General features: G+C 42.8%; 1 protein-coding gene across 3 annotated transcripts in view; it reads right to left on the reverse strand.

Moving 5' to 3' along the window:
* The window catches only part of Ncc69 (sodium chloride cotransporter 69), a 59,743-nt gene extending 43,205 nt beyond the window's left edge, over positions 1-16,538 (reverse strand). The window contains exons 1-3 of one of the 3 annotated variants that reach the window (XM_019060167.2): positions 16,307-16,538; positions 10,974-11,355; positions 8,894-9,121 (exon numbers count right to left, since the gene is read on the reverse strand). In XM_019060167.2, coding sequence (XP_018915712.2) covers positions 8,894-9,121; positions 10,974-11,066 — 321 coding nt within the window. In that variant the 5' untranslated portion in view covers positions 11,067-11,355; positions 16,307-16,538. Of the gene's footprint in view, positions 1-8,893; positions 9,122-10,973; positions 11,356-16,283 lie in introns of all 3 variants that reach the window. The other 2 variants (XM_019060168.2, XM_072303810.1) reach the window with 2 other exon arrangements.
* Between the last annotated feature and the right edge of the window lie 409 nt (positions 16,539-16,947).

A 16,947-nucleotide genomic window follows, 5' to 3' on the forward strand; every position in this document is an offset into this window, starting at 1 on the left:
GTGGCACTGACCTAAGTGTCTCAGACGTAAGCGGAGTGGAAACTCCCAGAAATACTGTACAGGCAAAAATTTCGTTAATTACCGATCTGCCAGGTACGTTAAGTCACTATTTGACGATCAGGGAGGGCTGCTGTGAGTTTTCAATCCCAAGCAAGTATCACAATCTTCAGGGGACATCGCTCGTTCCCATGCGGTCTCCAATCTAAGTACTAACTACGCCCGACGTAACTTAACTTCGGTGATCGTCCTAGCGATTGAACCACTACACTACCTGCGCGTGTACGTGTTAGGGGCGTAATTTTACCATTTCAGGGCCCCCATTGGGGTAATTTTGCCAGCAAATGATGATTTTGTCTTTGAATGTGAATCCGATACTTAATTTTTCTATTATTCTTTTTTAATCAATCAACATGTAAATGAAGTTTTGTAAGTTACGTTTCTTTGAAAAAAAAATGGATCGCACTAAAATTCAAAATTAAAGCTAATGATGCAAAAAAAAATAATGAAAGTTGAAATTATACAAAAAATATAAATTAGCAGATACAAAAATTGAAAGTAAAGGAGTAAAAAAGTTAGAAAAGAATTGAAAATAAAGTAGGAAAATTTTAAAAAAAATTGAGACTGAAACATTTTAAAAACAGTTAAAACTGAAAAAAATTAAAACCAAATTTAAAACTATTTTTTTTTATAAAAAAATAATAATGCTTAAATAAATATATCTAAATACATATTTTAGCGGTGATAATATTTTTATCGATCTCGTCACATTGTCACTTGGAGCGATGTCAAATTTCTGTTCGTTTCTTCAGCTGCCAAACTTCACATCCATATGTTAATATACTTTTGACTACAGCGTTTTATATTCTCCTCTTGTTTTCTTTGGAAATCCGCTGATCCCAGAGGATTCCATTTAACATCGCTATAGCCTTCTTCAGGGCCGGATTTACCTACTTGCCGCCCATGGGCGGCCTGTATTTTGCCGCCCCCTTCTCATTCGTTTTGAAATTCGATAAAAACCATCAAGTGAACGTGCCAGCGGGGGAGGGGTGCATAAGACGCGTTTACTCGTGTTGGACACATTTTTTGGGGAAGCCCTGCTAACACTACTAGCAAAAGTTCACGGAACTTTGCGCGAAAGTTAAGTTCCGTAAACCTATCTCTGTGTGGACAAGGCCTTCCACTCATAAGAAATGAACGAACAAATTATAAAAGAACAAACATAAATGTAGTTTAATGATTTTAACTTCCGCCGCCGGGCCGCGCAGACTGCACTGTGTTTGACGCAATGCGTGAAGTATTCACGCAGTCTCGTAGGCGCTAAGCGTTTCACGCTGACCGCACTGTCTTTGGCGCAATGCGTGAAGTATATCATCTCTTGTTTCACTGAAAGACGACAAAATTAGAAATTACTATACTCTCTGGAAATGAGAGATTTTGTCCCCTTTTCTCGTTTGTAATTTTTTGTCAAAATTCGATTTTTTTCAAAAAGTGCAAAATTTGCCGCCCCTTGATTTGCCGCCATGGGTCGCGGCCCATGTGGCCACCCCCTTAATCCGGCCCTGGCCTTCTTTGCTAGGGTGTTTCTTTTTCGAGAATATACCTGCACAATTTTGTCCAGAATTTTTCTATTTTGGCCCGAGATCAGACGGGGAAAAGGGGGGGGATTTGGCAACATTGAAATGTAGATACACTCTTTCGTGAGGGAACGACGTACAGTGGATCGAGACAATTTGAGAAGTCGGACATGGAATTTTTGACAAAAACTACGACTTTCAATGTTTATTTCGTCACATTTTAAAGTTCAAGGTGGTACTACTAGAAGCAAATTTCACGACGAAACCAATGGAACCACTTAAAGAACCTCAATGTTTTGTATAAGCGGAATTATAAGCGTTTAAAGTTTGCCCAAATTTTGTCCGACCTCTCCTATTGACTCGATCCACTGTGCGACGTACGCGGGCGTGGGATTCCATATTTTGATAAGTGAGCCGTGGCAATGAACCTTCGTTATTATTAGGTTCCGAACGGAAGCAGGACTCCTCTTTCTACTTTCCATAACCACTAACCAGGCTTCGCGACAGGAGAGACGAACGGACGAACGGGAGGAAACAAAGGGCTCATTAGTAAATTGCACCATGAGGACGTGAAAACTGATATCTAGCGCACAAGGTCGGAGAGAATTGGAATAAATTTGGCGCACTCACTAAATTGGCTCGAATTTCGTATACCAAAGGAAATCATAAAGTTGATAAAATGGATCCTAACGCTGCCATCGGAGGCCGAGTATTCTTGAGACATGATCAGGTCCACCGTGCTAAGGAAAAACGCCGTATGAACATTCGAGAGTTGCCAAATTGCCCCGGATGAAACATGTATTTTTCAGAACGATTATGCGTATTTTTCCTTGAAATTTTCAGACATTTTAGACAAAATTGCGAACAAAATCGTCTGAAAAATTGAAGAAGAAAAATTCACGATTTTTCTAGTGAATTAAAATTTTATTAAAGAAGATGTGCCAACGTCTGATAGTTCATAGGCATTCTTCCTTAGCGCGGCAGAGGTGGCCCCGTCTCCGATAAACCAATGGCATCTCGAGTTTCCTACCCTTTTTTCAAAAAAAGTGAAAAGGGGTACTGTGGGGCCTCTTGCTTTCCCAAAGTGAGACCGTATTTTTCTGCTAGATGATTCCTCCGCGACTTTACAAAATAAGCGCCCAATTTACACGGAGAAAAACACTTCGAGCATGGGACCCGAAATTAAGGCCAAATGGATCTCTGAAGTTTCTGGATCACGCATCCGAAAACCTGAGGTCCTAGCTGCCGAAGTTTGGGTCAGACATCTGAAGTACTTCGGCATATACCGAAGGGTTCGGGTCACACATCTGAAGTACTCCGACACACACCGAAGTACTGCAGATGTCTGACCCGAACTTCAGCAGCTGGATCAGCTGGATTTCAGCAGCTCGGATGCGTGATCCGAAAACTTCAGAGGTTCATATGACCTCAACTTCGGGTCCTATGCACGAAGTTTTTTTTCTCCGTGTAAGAGTCGAAGATGTTCTTGTGCTCACTCCATGGCCCAAGTTTCCATAAAATTCGTCGAATAGGAACTTGCGAATTCTCGATTGCACCCGAAACGCAGCAGCCCATGATTTTAAAACCGTCTCACAAATCAGGCCCCAATGGAAATTGCTAAAGAGATACCGAGGATCATATAAATTAAGGGCGAGGCGATGAAATGAGTAGGTGCATACTTGAAGCGGATGTATCAATTATTAATATTCACGACACGCGCGGTTTGAGCGTGCGGCGCCAGTCGAAACTTTGACACACCAAGAACCCACTCTCTCGATTACAGTGTACCTACAGCAGGTGCCCAAAATATGCCATTGGATCCACCAACTGTCGGGAGGGGGAGGGGGGAAGAAGGTGAAGAAATAGAGGTATTGGTACCTTTGCTGCCATGCTAAGGTAGAACGTCGTATGAGCCATCAGGCGTTTTTCATACTTTCTTCGATAAAAAACGAATTTAACGGAGAAACTGTGAATATTTTTCCCCTTTTTCAGACAATTTCATACGCAATTTGATCTAAAATATCTGAACATTCCAAGAAAAAAATGCACAACTTGCCTTGAAAATACATTTCTCATCGGAAGAAATGCAGCGACTCTCAAATGAACGTATTCATGCTAAAAGGAACTATGTGCATAGGGTTTGCGTGTAACACAGTTCCTTTTAGCATAAATACGTCCAAATGTTAATACGGCGTTCTTCCTTAGCATGGCAGAATGGACCTTTAGTGCTTTGACCGACGTGCTTTTTGATTTTGAGGCATCTGATCCAGTTGGCGATTTATGGTGTGGTACACTGATTAAATTCGCTGTATCCTGTGTAAAACTCCCAATCGGCTGCTGCACTATAGACTTAGTTACTGGATACAGGTTTAGGTGGTCAAAATTAGCTATCGGTTGGTAAAAGAGACCGCCATTATTAATTTTAGGTACCTATCTTTCTTTTTATTTTTTTATTTTTTTTCAATAGGGCTGAAGAGCCATCAGCCAAATGTCGCAACGTTCTTACACCCAGTCTTTGGCTGTATTCTCGCGATTTTTCAAGCAATGAAGTACCACGGAACGTTTGTAAATGTTTTGAAATGACGAAACACTTTATCTTCAGATCAGTTCATAAATCCAAACACCATTATTCAGAGCCACGCATTATTTGATCTACTTCAAATAGCCTCATTCTCAGAAGCGATTTTAAGGAGAAATGAATATTTCTGAAAACTCTACTTGTTTGCGGTTCTCTTTTTCCAGCAGTTATATACAGTCTTTTCTCTGTGTCCGAGATACGACACAGATGCATTTCTCATATTTCTTCAGTTGAGGCGCTGGGTGTATGGGCATTTTCCTGGTTGCCATGTCTCAAAATCTCCGCTAACGTTTCTTTCGTTATGACGACAGCAAACGTGCGTAATGTGTTGTAACTTTAACTGAATATTCTTTGTGATTTTACAATGCTGAAAATGTAAAATTTCAGAAAATTAACCGGATTGTTCCCTCTCTAAGACACTGAAAGCACCTCTCTAACACTGAAGATTCTAAAACACCGCAACTGAGAAATGCCTTTTCTGCACCCAACGCCTCAATTGTGTTCAATTAAAGAGGAGTTTCTGAAACCTCCCCCCCGCCCTTAAGCAAAGTTCACTCCTTCAAATCAGCCACCTCTAATGAGTCAGTTTCGCCGATCACAAAATTGTGGTTTGATGCTTGATTCTAGTACTTAGATTAGCTAAAAATATTAAGATCTGTCCAAATCGCAACTTTCTACGTTCCATATAAAGTAACCGAGATATCGTCCTGTGAAAAGTTAGGTTTTTGACGTCATGCACCGCGGTAGTGACACCCTTGGTTTCTTCCACCTTGGTCTTATCAGTCAGGGAGACACACATTAGCACTTGATTACTCTACGTGAAACTCGGATGAAAGCAAAGTGGAAGAAACCAAGGGTGTCACTACCGCAGTGGATGACGTCAAAAACCCAACTTTTCAAAGGGTGATAGCTCGGCTAATATTGAACGTAGAAAGTTGCGATTTGGACTGATCTTCATGCTTTTAGCTGATATACAAGAATCAAGCGTCAAAGCACAATTCTGTGAGCAGTGCAACTGACCCATTCCCTGAAAAACCGCACCAGGTAGCTGAATTTGCCTACGGTCTGCTGATTGTTTAAGCTTACCTAGCATTTTTCTCAAGAAACAAGAGACGACGTAACCGCAGAACTCTTCTCTTTCACGGATCATTTCCGCGATAGGATGAATTTCTCGAATTGCTATGACTGCGCGCGAATCACGCACAACCTTGCGCCTACTTTTAAGGACTCGTCATTTTAGATGCTGATGCCGGTAAGTGCTCGCATCGAACTAGGTAAATCAAGGTGCCACAGTTGTCACGCGGTTTCTATCTATACGTGCTCAATCTCCGCCACGCTCCCTTGTCCTTGTTCTGCGAAGCCTCTTCATCGTGGTTGAGGATGAAACGTGAAACACGTCTTTCTTAATATTTCATAGGCAGGGTGTCTACCAGTTAGGAAAAACCAAAATTGGGGACTTCGAGGACATTTGGGGAGTTCTTTTGAGAAAATCGGGGGCTTTTTCCCTCAAAATGGTAAGAGAAAAGGAAGTTAGTTAGAGCGTTAAAAGGCGTATTTTATACAACTAATTTTACAAGTCATGTTGAACCGATGAAAACATATGGAAAACCAAGCAACACTTCAGTTATTTATTCCTGGTTATACCGCGCCGCCGCGCCTGGCGGGATAATTTGAAAGTGTCGGTGTTAAGGACGATTTTTGTCATTTTTTGGGGACCTGAACAAGAAAATTTGGGACTTTCGAGGATATCGGGGACACATTTCCCAAATCGGGGACATAAAAAGAGTAGGGGTAGTATAATATGTAGCCGCTAAATAACTGGTAAAATGCTGGATCACGCGCCCGCCCGGGCGTGTGAAAATGTGGAAAGGCCCTTACGAATGTGGAAGGAGCGAAAATTTTAGGGGCTAAAGTCAAAACTCAAGGGATAGAAGAGGAAAAGGGTCCTCTTCTCTGAAAGTGGTGGAAAACCGATGGGGACAATGTGGAAAGTTGGCGGGCGGGCGCATGAGGACGTGGAAACTTGGAAGATTCTGCACTTCTGCACCCCTGAATACTCGTGAAGGATGAAAGGGCCCTGGTCCCCTTCCACAAGTTCCAGCTATGCGCTTATGCGAATTGGATTTTTAAAAATGAATCTCCTCGAACTTTACTGACGAATGAGTATCCTTAGGAGGCCATTCATAAAATATGTAACGCTCCAGAGGGACAGGGAAACCGTTTATACGGCAATGTATTATTACTAAAGGAGGGACCTACGTCACAAAATCGTTACGAGGGGGAGGCGGTCGAGATATTTAAAGAGGAACGGCCGTTAATCTAAAAAAGGTTTGAGGGAAAAATTGATCAGAGGAGTAAATATTTTACTCAAGTAACTATTCACATAATTTGTTATCGTCAGGCTTTAGAGTACCTGGCAAGTACTTTATGAAGCATCGAGCAACTTTGAGATAAATATTTACTCTTAGTGCTAAAAGCTCTGAAAACATTATTACTTAAAGAGCAACTATAAACATATTGGGGCTTTTCGTTCAATGAAAAATCAGGCAAAATGGCAAAATCTCTGGCAGAATTTTTTAAGTATCTGCCTAGAATGTCCGATTTGACTGGTGGTTTCCGACGCATATTTATGAGGTGTGGGGGTGCTTTATCAGGGCCTGGAGAAGCTTTGCTGTGGCGTGACGTGCTTTGCGATATATCGATTGATCTGCCATCTAGACCTATGGAAAAGGATCGATAAACAGGGTGCCCGCGACGAAGACTTTAATGATCGATTCTTCGACACAGTTTCAAATGGGGAAAAATATCGACAATTGATCATTCACGCCTCGCCACTGAAACTCTGATAAGGAAGAATGATTCGGAACAACTTATCCGTCTCTCATTGTCAATGATTCACCAACGGGGAACTTGCTGCTCATAATTCTACAGCCTTGATTGATAGATGGTTACGTATACGACTGCTCTTCGCGGCCAGAGACGATGCACTTCAGGGATCCCGCATTCCTTACCCAAGCAAGTCAACCGGAAATGCATCGGAAATCATCGCTTATTCTTGCAACAATAACTGACGAGAGACACAATTTTTTTTAAAAACATGCTTGACTCCTTGCAATATTCCTTGGATATTTAAATATGCTCTGGTAGCTTCTTCGAGAGGCTAAAATTTTCAAATTTTTCGGGGAGGCCTCCAAGCTAGGTCCCTCTTCCTTGGATTCCCGGCCCCCAGACTTGCCACTCACTCGCCGCGATATATGTATACTCTCAAAATAATCTTGGTGTATACAAGAAAAAGAACTAGAACCGCCGTGCCGATGGTCACAATGGAGAGATAGGTATTCATGGCGTCGCACAGTGGATTATTCAGAAAGGTAAGACATGACATTTTTTACTGAAACTCCATATTTTGATGTGTGTTCCCGACAATTTACCCAAGATGTGCTTCTTGAAGGAAATTGTACAAGAGAACCATGGAGTACAATAGATTCGCAATGTAGGGGAGCGCCGATGAAGTCACTTTTTGAGGCTGATTTGTCCAGGACTCCTGAGAATAATGTGCGGAGACTGGCGACACCGTATGCGCGAGGAGGCGAGGACCAAGCAGCTCCAGGCTTCGTACACGCCAAATAAGTTTACGCACTTCTAGACTGCGACAGAGGATCGTCTGACGTCACTGTGACAGGTAAAGTAAGAAAATGCAAGAAGCAAGGAGGACAGATCTTCCGTAGCAGTCTAAAAGTGCGTAAACTTTTGTGGTGTGGACTCTAATTTGATATGATTTTTCCGACATATTTTGCCAAAATTCGCGAAAATGCGTATCGATTTAAATCAGTAAACCCCGAGAACCACTCACATCCCACAATCCATAGGTTGACCACTTTTTTGGGCCCTAATTCTCTTATAAGCTGCCACGTTAAAAAATGCCGTTTGGTTCACACTTAATTCACTTTCGGCGAATAAAGAGCTCGAAATGGCTCGTTCGTGGATTGACTTCATTGGCACTCCTGTACGTTGCGACTCTGTTATATTCTATGGAAAAAACCAACGAAACCAATCTTAAACCCCTGGGGCCTTTGTCGGTTCTTTCACATAGAGGTGCAACATCCATCGATGAGTCCAAACCGCACTGCCGACCAATCAGAAGCGCTGAGCCGGACTTAAGTGAAGTTGAGACTCGTCCTAAGTATACACGGAGAAAAAATCCTCGTGCGTGGGACCCGAAGTTTAGGTCATATGGATCTCTGAAGTTTTCGGATTGAGCATCTAAACACTTTAGCTCTAGCTGTCGAGGTTCGGATCACACATCTGAAACTTCAGTTCCTACATCTGAAGTACTTCAGATGTGAGAACCGAAGTTTTTCGGATGTGAGAACCGAAGTTCTTCGGATGTGAAAACCGAAGTACTTCAGATGTAAGAACTGAAGTTTCAGATGTAAGATCCGAACCTCGACAACTAGACCTAAAGTGTTCAGATGCTCAATCCGAAAACTTCAGAGATCCACATGACCTAAACTTCGGGTCCCATGCACGAAATTTTTTTCTCCGTGTATTTAAATACGGTGGAAGGACCAAAACTATACGGCCCCTGCGTTTTGTACTGCCGAAGATACAAGCTTTTAAAGGTCACGACGTCATGTCCGAGCTTTGTACCTAACTCGTGCATCGTCCGTCGTATTGGAAAGATTCGATATTAATGGTCATGCATAGAAATGAGAGTTTAGTGATGAAAGGACTCATTTACCTTGTGATGGAGGGTCTGATTGTGGAGCTCGTCGAGGGTGGGGCGGTAGGCGGCCTGGATGGACATGATGTTGCGGTAGTTGTCCATCCGGGGGAGGGCCTCGCGGGTGAGGTGCCGGAAGCTCTTGGCGTAGCCGCCCTCCTGCTCGTAGTCCATCAGGTGGTCATGCTCCTCGTGCTCCACCTCGTCTGCCCCCCCGCCGTCCCCGTCGTCACCCACACGGTTCACCTGTGCACACACACAAACACACCAACAAATCCATTATTATCGCCAAAGCGTCAAATCCTCCTCAATCGAAGGCACTGTAACGTCATGTTGGTCGGGTAAATACTAGCTGGGTATTCATAAGGCCGAAATTCCATAAATATCCAAAGCTTTGCCTCGGGTATTTATAGAGTATTTGCCTAGTACACATTCGACAGCAAGGTCGGCAGACCCAAGTTAGTCCGTTAGGAAAGTCGAGTGTGATTCTTTGCAAAACGGCGGCGAGGAAAGATCCCCGCTTTGTTTGTCACTCTCTACTGTCCCCTAATCCATTTGCATTGGCCTTGTGCAAATCGGGGAGATCGGGAGGGGGGGGAGGGGGACCATGCAACGGAACAACGTAAATTGGGGAACAATTTGGGGAGTATAATGAAACAGCAAATAGGGGGAATTCGTCTCCATGATCGGGAGATCCCAAAGAACATCTTTGTTATCGGACTCACCTGGTTCTATCGACTTTGGTATACAACTTGTCTACAACTTTGACTATCGTCTTGTCTATACATTTATCTATCTCTTATCTGTTAATTTGTCCGCAACTTTGACTGTAACTTTGTCTATCGTTTTATCTGAAACTGTCTAAAACTTCCCCTGGTAAAAATTGGCGATAAGAGCATGCGTTTCAAAATACCATAGGAATTCTTATAGCCGGCTAAAGAAGGCTACAGAAAATCATATAGCTGGCTGTAGAATTCGGAGAAAAGCATACGGCCGGGCTATACGAAGCGATAAAAAATCATGCGGCCGGGCGGCTATAGTTCCTATCGCCGGGCTTGACACTTTATCGCCTGGCTGTTGCTTTTTCTCCATCGATTATAGAAGGCTATAAGAAATTGTGTAGAAATTCGTGTGCTTTGGAAATCATTAAGTTTGATACGGAACCACCTTAATATTTACAAAACACACATTGTATTTTCCTCTAATACATATTTTTTTTTCATCAATTCAAATGAGAATAATCCATACAGAATGTGCAAACATTTCAAAATCATGAGTTGAATAACGCTGACTCCGCCAGATTAAATATTAGAGCCTAACACAAAGCGGAGCGGCGACGCATTGGTGCCTACAAACCTAACAGGGATACTTCACGCATTGCGCGGCGACGCACTGGCGCCTACAAACCTAACAGGGATACTTCACGCATTGCGCAATGCGTGAAGTATCCCTGTTAGGTTTGTAGGCGCCAATGCGCGTTTCGCGCTCTCTGCCCGCCCGCCGCGCAGCAGCGTGCCACGGCGTCTGAAGCAACTATTTCACACCAAAGATATTGCACAGTATCATAAGAAATTGAAGGCGCTCCAACATATTAAGAATGACAGGCATCCTTCAAAAGCACGGAGCTTTCCTCGCAAAATAAATCAAGATACTACGGCACAAAAAGAGAGAGGTAATCCAAAAACTAACTAAGTCCTAGTATCCGTAATTAGTAACGTTTAGCATACACTTTATCGCCTGGCTGTTACTTAATTGCCATCGGCTATAAAAGGCTATAAGAAATTGTGTAGCCAGCTATGGAAGCTATTGGAAATCTTACAGCCGGCTGTAGGTCTATGGTGTTTTGGAACACACATTCTACTGCCAATTTTTACCAGGGTCGTCATTTCTTTTGTCAATAGCTTTATCTGTGATTTTGTCCATTAATTTGACTGTCGCTTAGTCTATAAATTTGTCTATACCCTAGTCTATAACTTTACTTATGTTTTGTATATAACTTTGCATATCACTTTGTCTACCGGTTTATCTGTAACTTTGAGTAAGCTTTGTGTATACTCGTATAACTTTGTCCATGACCTAGTGCAAAGATTCTGCTCACCTGGAAGCGCGTTTGCTTGTTGTTGCCCATGCTGCGGAGCTCGACTCCCATCTTCTCGGAGGCGGCCCCGACGTCGTAGCTTGTGGCTGACATGGTGCCGACACTCGGGGTGGTTCACAACGCGCAGAAAACGGAGACTCAGTCGCTGCCGAGGGACGTTTGGACGGACATGACACTTGGCACTTGACTTCTTCACTTCGCGGACGCGTGCATCGGCATCAACGCGATCGCCCGCACTTCACATTCGAGCCACGACCCGCGCTTCGGGCTGGCAACTCGGCACTGGGGGCTCTACCGATTTCGCACCCAAAATGATCAGGACTCGCTGATGGCACTCGCTTGGAGGGAATTTCCATGATGGCGCTGGCACGGAAACGGCATCCTGCAAGAAAAATTCGTCTGATATTAGCTTTCAAATGAAAATGAATTCGCCCAACACTAACGCGAGGGGGATTATCGTCAACCCTGCCTGGCTGGGAAAGGCTGTGTTTAAAATATTTAACGTTTAAAATTGGAGTTTTAACGCCCTTCCCCCTCCCCAAGCCTGCCACGTCCCATATCGGGCCCTGGTACCATTTTTAAGGTCTGGGCCCCATTGAAGGCCCCTTGTGAGTTCGAAGTAGTGTGTCACGGACGGCACAGGCCCCCGGTACCAGGGACCCAGTATCCCCCTTGTAACGGGCCTGCTACTCCCTCGCAGTTCGTACATCCGTAACAAGAGTCACCGGGGGTTACCATTTTTATGTGTAATTTTTAGCCTTGTTTCCCGTTTTTTCTCCTATGTTTTTGATGTCATCAGGCCCTGTCCACACGAGCGCGGTTCGAAGAACTTATTCGACGAACTGCTCAGTTCCCGGAGCTTATTCCTTGAAACGAGGCATGATGTCCACACGAGTTTGCCCGAACTGGAACCGGAACTTCAATCAAACTATACAATTATCGCAAAATAATAGATTTTTACGGCTGCCAAAGTAACAAAAATAAATATCAAGACATGTAAAGGACGTAAAAAACGAAAACAAACAAATTCACATCAAAAGAAACATATATAGAAGCTCGGAGTACGGGGGAAGTTCGGGGTTTTGGAGGAATAAGTTAAAACTTGTTCCGGGAACAAGTTCCTCGGAATAAGTTCCGCGAACCGCGCTCGTGTGGACAAGGCCTCATTGTCACAAGCTGATGTTTTAAAAATTTTAACATATGACTAAACAAAGGTCTCTGAAAGTAAAGATACCCACTCTATTAAAACTTTGACCTTTGAATTCCCCTTCCTCACTCCTGCCCATGGACCGTCTTACTCCCCTTCCTCACTCCGTCCATCGAGCGTCTTAAAAATGATTTTATTAGAATAGAGTAGATTTGAAAATATTCTGATTGATATACGATGTTCAATTTTAACCTTTTCGGGCACCTGACCGCTGCTCCTCACTGAATATGACTGCATCCTGTGTTCAAAATCAAGTAAAGGAATGGAAGATTCTTTTTGTATGCATATTCATACGACAACGGCTTGCTAATCGATGGTCTGCTCTGACGTCGTGTCTGTGAAAGGCGAATAATTGCGAGCTAATGACACATCAGTCGTGAAGTAACTCAGTTCCATTAGCTGGCGCGAAGCTAAGAATAAAGTCTAAATAATCATCACCTAGACAACGTGGTAATCGGAGAGTAAACTCGGTCAGATTACGCGATAATTTAGTGCAGAATGGAAATGAGCCGGGAGTTTTCGAACATGGTCGTAGGTTGTGCTTTGCCAAATAGAGTCACCGTACAATTTGCGGAATAGGTAATTATATTCACGATCGAGAAGAAGCACACCTTTGTAATAGGTGTAATTCTCCGTGTAAGAGAGATAAGGCTGAAACACGTTTATGCATGACGAAGGTTTTTCGAAACTAAAAATTGCTTCCTTGTCATTCAACATCCTAACACGGAGAATGCAAACTCTCAAGTAAGCGTTTCGGGGGAGAATACAAAGAAGTTAATCGATACAAAGGTGGAATCCGTCATAATTTAAAAATCGATTGCCATTTTATTGCGCCACCTATTCTTTGACTTCAGACTTCGGGGCTTCATTCAATTATTACGAGGTGCATCTAATCGGAAGGACAGTGGAAGGAGGGGGGGGGGGTGTTAGGCAGCGTTATTTTCGATCATTATACAGAGTGATGATTATTCAAGGGTGGTTCCGCACCATCTCTCATTCTTAGTGTTCTTGCCCTTTTTAGGGTTGATCTTTCAACGTTGTTTTTTTTCTGAAGGAGCGGGGGAGAGGGGGTCAAAAAATTGTTTCCTCAGGCCTAGGATCACTCACAAAATTTCAAGTCTATCTCAATTCTGCCGTGCTAAGGGAAAACGCCGCATGAACTTTCAGGCGTTGCCAAATTTCATACGGTAAAACGCAAATTTCCAGGTAAACTAATGAATTTTTTTCTTCGAATTTTTCACATAATTTTGTTCGTAATTTTACCTAAAGTTACTGAAAATTTCAAAGAAAAAGATTAATAAAAAAATAAACATTTTATTGAAAGAAGTCTGGCAACTCTCGAATGTTCATACGGCGTTCTTCCTTAGCACGGCAGAATTGGTGCTGAAATGAAAAAGGTGATTCCTGGTGCTGAGAGGTTTGGGAATTTTGGATAATCTTGGAGAGATCATAACATTCCGTTATGCAGGGATCAGAAACAGTGCGTGCATAATGCAATGTTCGAACGCCCCTTCGACTTTTTTACGTGGGCTTGAGAGCTTGAACATTTTTCAGCATTATGGAAAATCAAGTGACTTCTCCACTTTCGAAAATGAACAATCGGAAAAATAAAACAATGTTTGAAAAATCAAGCTCTTTTGACCCCCGTCAATTAAGGTGGACAAATAACGATCGAGTTTGCTGTACATGAATACATGATGGTAAGATATTATTGTCCATGCGGTGCGATGATGGAAAATTTGACTTAAATTTGGCAACCAAGGATGCGGCTGGTGGCAAACCAGCCGGCCAGCCAGACGCAGGTGAATCACCCTGACCCACGAGTCTTGAGCAGCAAGTTCGCACAACTGGACGTATTTATGCCAAAAGGAACTATGTGCATATGTTTTGCGTGAGATATAGTTCCTTTTAGCATAAATACGCCCAACTGGCATACAGATACTGAAAATCTATACTTTTGTGAAGGGATTCGTCCAATCGAGAATATTTCACTTCTGCCCAACTCAAAAACCCTCAGCCTACGGTTAATTTTGTGGTGCTGGAATATTCCCACTAAAATAAAGGTTCTTTTTTAGGACAAATGATGATGCTGCTTGATAAAATGTTTTTTTGAGTCCCGAGAAAAACATTTCAGAAAAAAACTACTATCCCTAACAGTGTTCGAAACTCACCTTTGAGTTTTAGGAACCATGCGGCGCATCAAGCCCGATTTTTAGGCGCCATTAAAGATTTTTTAGGGGCCAAATTGACTTTTTGCTTATATATTCCGGCGCATTTAGTGAAAAGTTAGACGCAAGGTGTTTTCGTAACAGAACTAGTAAGTAGCTGTAACTTGGAGAAGACAAAAGCACTAAGAATGAAACCGTGAAGAATAGAAAAAGCTTTCACTTGCAGTGCTGAAAATTCTGAGTTTTTTCAATTCAAATAGATTTGTTTTTCTTCCTTTATGTGACTTCCTATGAAAATCCAGATTTTTAGGGGCCACGTTGGCGCAGAGCCTTCATTTTATAGGCGCCATGGCCGATTTTTTAGGCGCATTTGGTGCATTGGCGCCAGTGAGTTTCGAACACTGATCCCTGATGACTTTCCCTCACCCGGCAACTAACCGAAGCACGATTTTAGTCTCCTAAAACGTCAAGAAAACGTTGCCGCGACGTCAATTTCGGCAATGACGTTGCGATAACGTTTTCGCCAACTCTCTTTGTCATCGAGCGCGCCCCGGCCCGTAACTGCCTCACTTAATTATCATAAAACCCCCAAAACAGAACCTCCAAAGGTGATTTTTGAGAGATATTCTCTGTTTCTTCGCGAATTGAACGTGTGTAGGTCTGCAATGAACTCAAAGCTTGCGTTACATCCAAAATTTTTGTTGGACGAAACAACTTCACAGTGACTTCTGGATACTCTACCAGAACCTATAAGCTGTGTACCTATTTTCTGCGAATACGTTGATTTGAACGATAGGTACCAATGTTTCTTTTTGGCAATGGGTTCTGAGCGGCAATGGAGCGATGAGCGAGTTAGTGGGCACGCACTTAATTTAAAGTGGAACTAAAGGGATGGAGGTTGTGAGCGATTTTTGGCGCCGAAAAATCGATTAAATCAGGTCGATTTTTCGAGATCGATTAAAAATCGGAATAGATTATACGAGCCGAAATCGAATTAGGTATTGTGGAAAAAAATCAAAATTTCCGACGTTAATGTGTCACATAAGGCCTAAGTTCTGTAAAACTCCAGTTTCATTTCAAGTTCAGTTAGTAGGTATGGCAGTTGTTATGTTTTTGGCGCCGAACTTGGGTATACAAATTTTGTAAAATCGTTTTCAAAAAAATAGGTTTTTTCCATCCGATTTGAAAATAAATCGATTTGTGACCGAAAATCAAATCGATTTCCCGAAATCGATTGATTTGAAAATTCGGCATCCCTAAGTGGAAGCTGATGAGCCACAGTGGTTCCAATGTAAACACATACATAACCTCATATTTACGCCATGGTGGACTCACGCGGCCTGCAATCGTTTTCGTTTCTGTCGATGGAAATTTCTCAATGTGAAAAGGACCATAGTTCATTGATTAGTTGATGATTTAGTGATGATTAAAATTTCAATGAAAAGAACCTTCTATATACATGAAAACCTTTGGAAGCTTCATTTGCAGCCAGCAAAAGAAACTGCTATGCTTATAAGCAATATGCTCAAAGAATTTTAAGATCTTTCTCGCGACAGAGCCCCTGCTCAAGAGGGTTAATCGCTTATGGTTTTGTCGGCACATTAGCAGACTGGACGAAGTATTAAAAGAGGCAAGGAAATATTAATTACAGTGACACAACTCGAAAAAAATACAGTGGAAAACACACGCACTCTCACAAACACACCCTCACACGAAAAATTCCAGACTGTTTCATATTTTCGTAATTTTTACATAGGTAGGTATAATCTACCTCATACCTAGATGATGCAAAATATCTGCTCATCTTCCGGACCTGAATACGACACTTCGTACTAATTTTCGGGTTCAGTCAATCTCGGGACTTCGAATTCCGTAGTGAAAAACGTAACTACCTACATTGGAAAAAAAGAAGAAAAAATCTTAGTAGGTACCTACATGACTTTCAAAAATTACCTCACCTGGAAAGGATATAAATAATGAAACTGAAGAAATGATCTAATGCGTGTGATGAGAGAGTTAACATTCACAGCCACGACACACAGTTAACGACTATAAATCGAGGAGGAACGTACAGAGAAACATGTGGTGTTTAACAGCGGTGAAAAAAAAACGCGTTGTCGGCGTAGAGCACGATAGATGGGAGAGCGAAAGCGTGGCGTCTCCCCTCGCGAGTAGAAAATAACTGACTGGCAGGACTGGCGGGGTAGGACGCGAGAGGCGGGACATTTGAGCGCCACGATTCTAGCGCCAAGCGTCAAACATGTGTATTATCACCTCCATGGAAACATTTGAAAGCGGCATGGTGGTTGGGTGGCGAACCGGCCGGCGCGGCGGCGCGCGGCGGCGGTGCGTGAGCGACCTACGACAAAAATGAGGGGAGGGGAAAAAGGGGAATTCTGATGCACCCCTCTTTTCGCCAGTTTTGCAGCGGAAATATATATAATATGGAATGTCTCTTTTGCGGATTGCCAGATCTGGCTCGGTTTGATTGGTACGGGGCGGAGACAGTGGGCCTTTCTCTTCCTCAACGCTCTAACTGGGCCAGGGTGGCATGAAACGTAAGAAAGAAGTGACAGATTGGAAGTTTCAGTGAAATGTT

The sequence above is a fragment of the Bemisia tabaci genome, chromosome 1 (genome assembly GCF_918797505.1).
Source record: "Bemisia tabaci chromosome 1, PGI_BMITA_v3".
NCBI classification, from domain to species: domain Eukaryota; kingdom Metazoa; phylum Arthropoda; class Insecta; order Hemiptera; family Aleyrodidae; genus Bemisia; species Bemisia tabaci.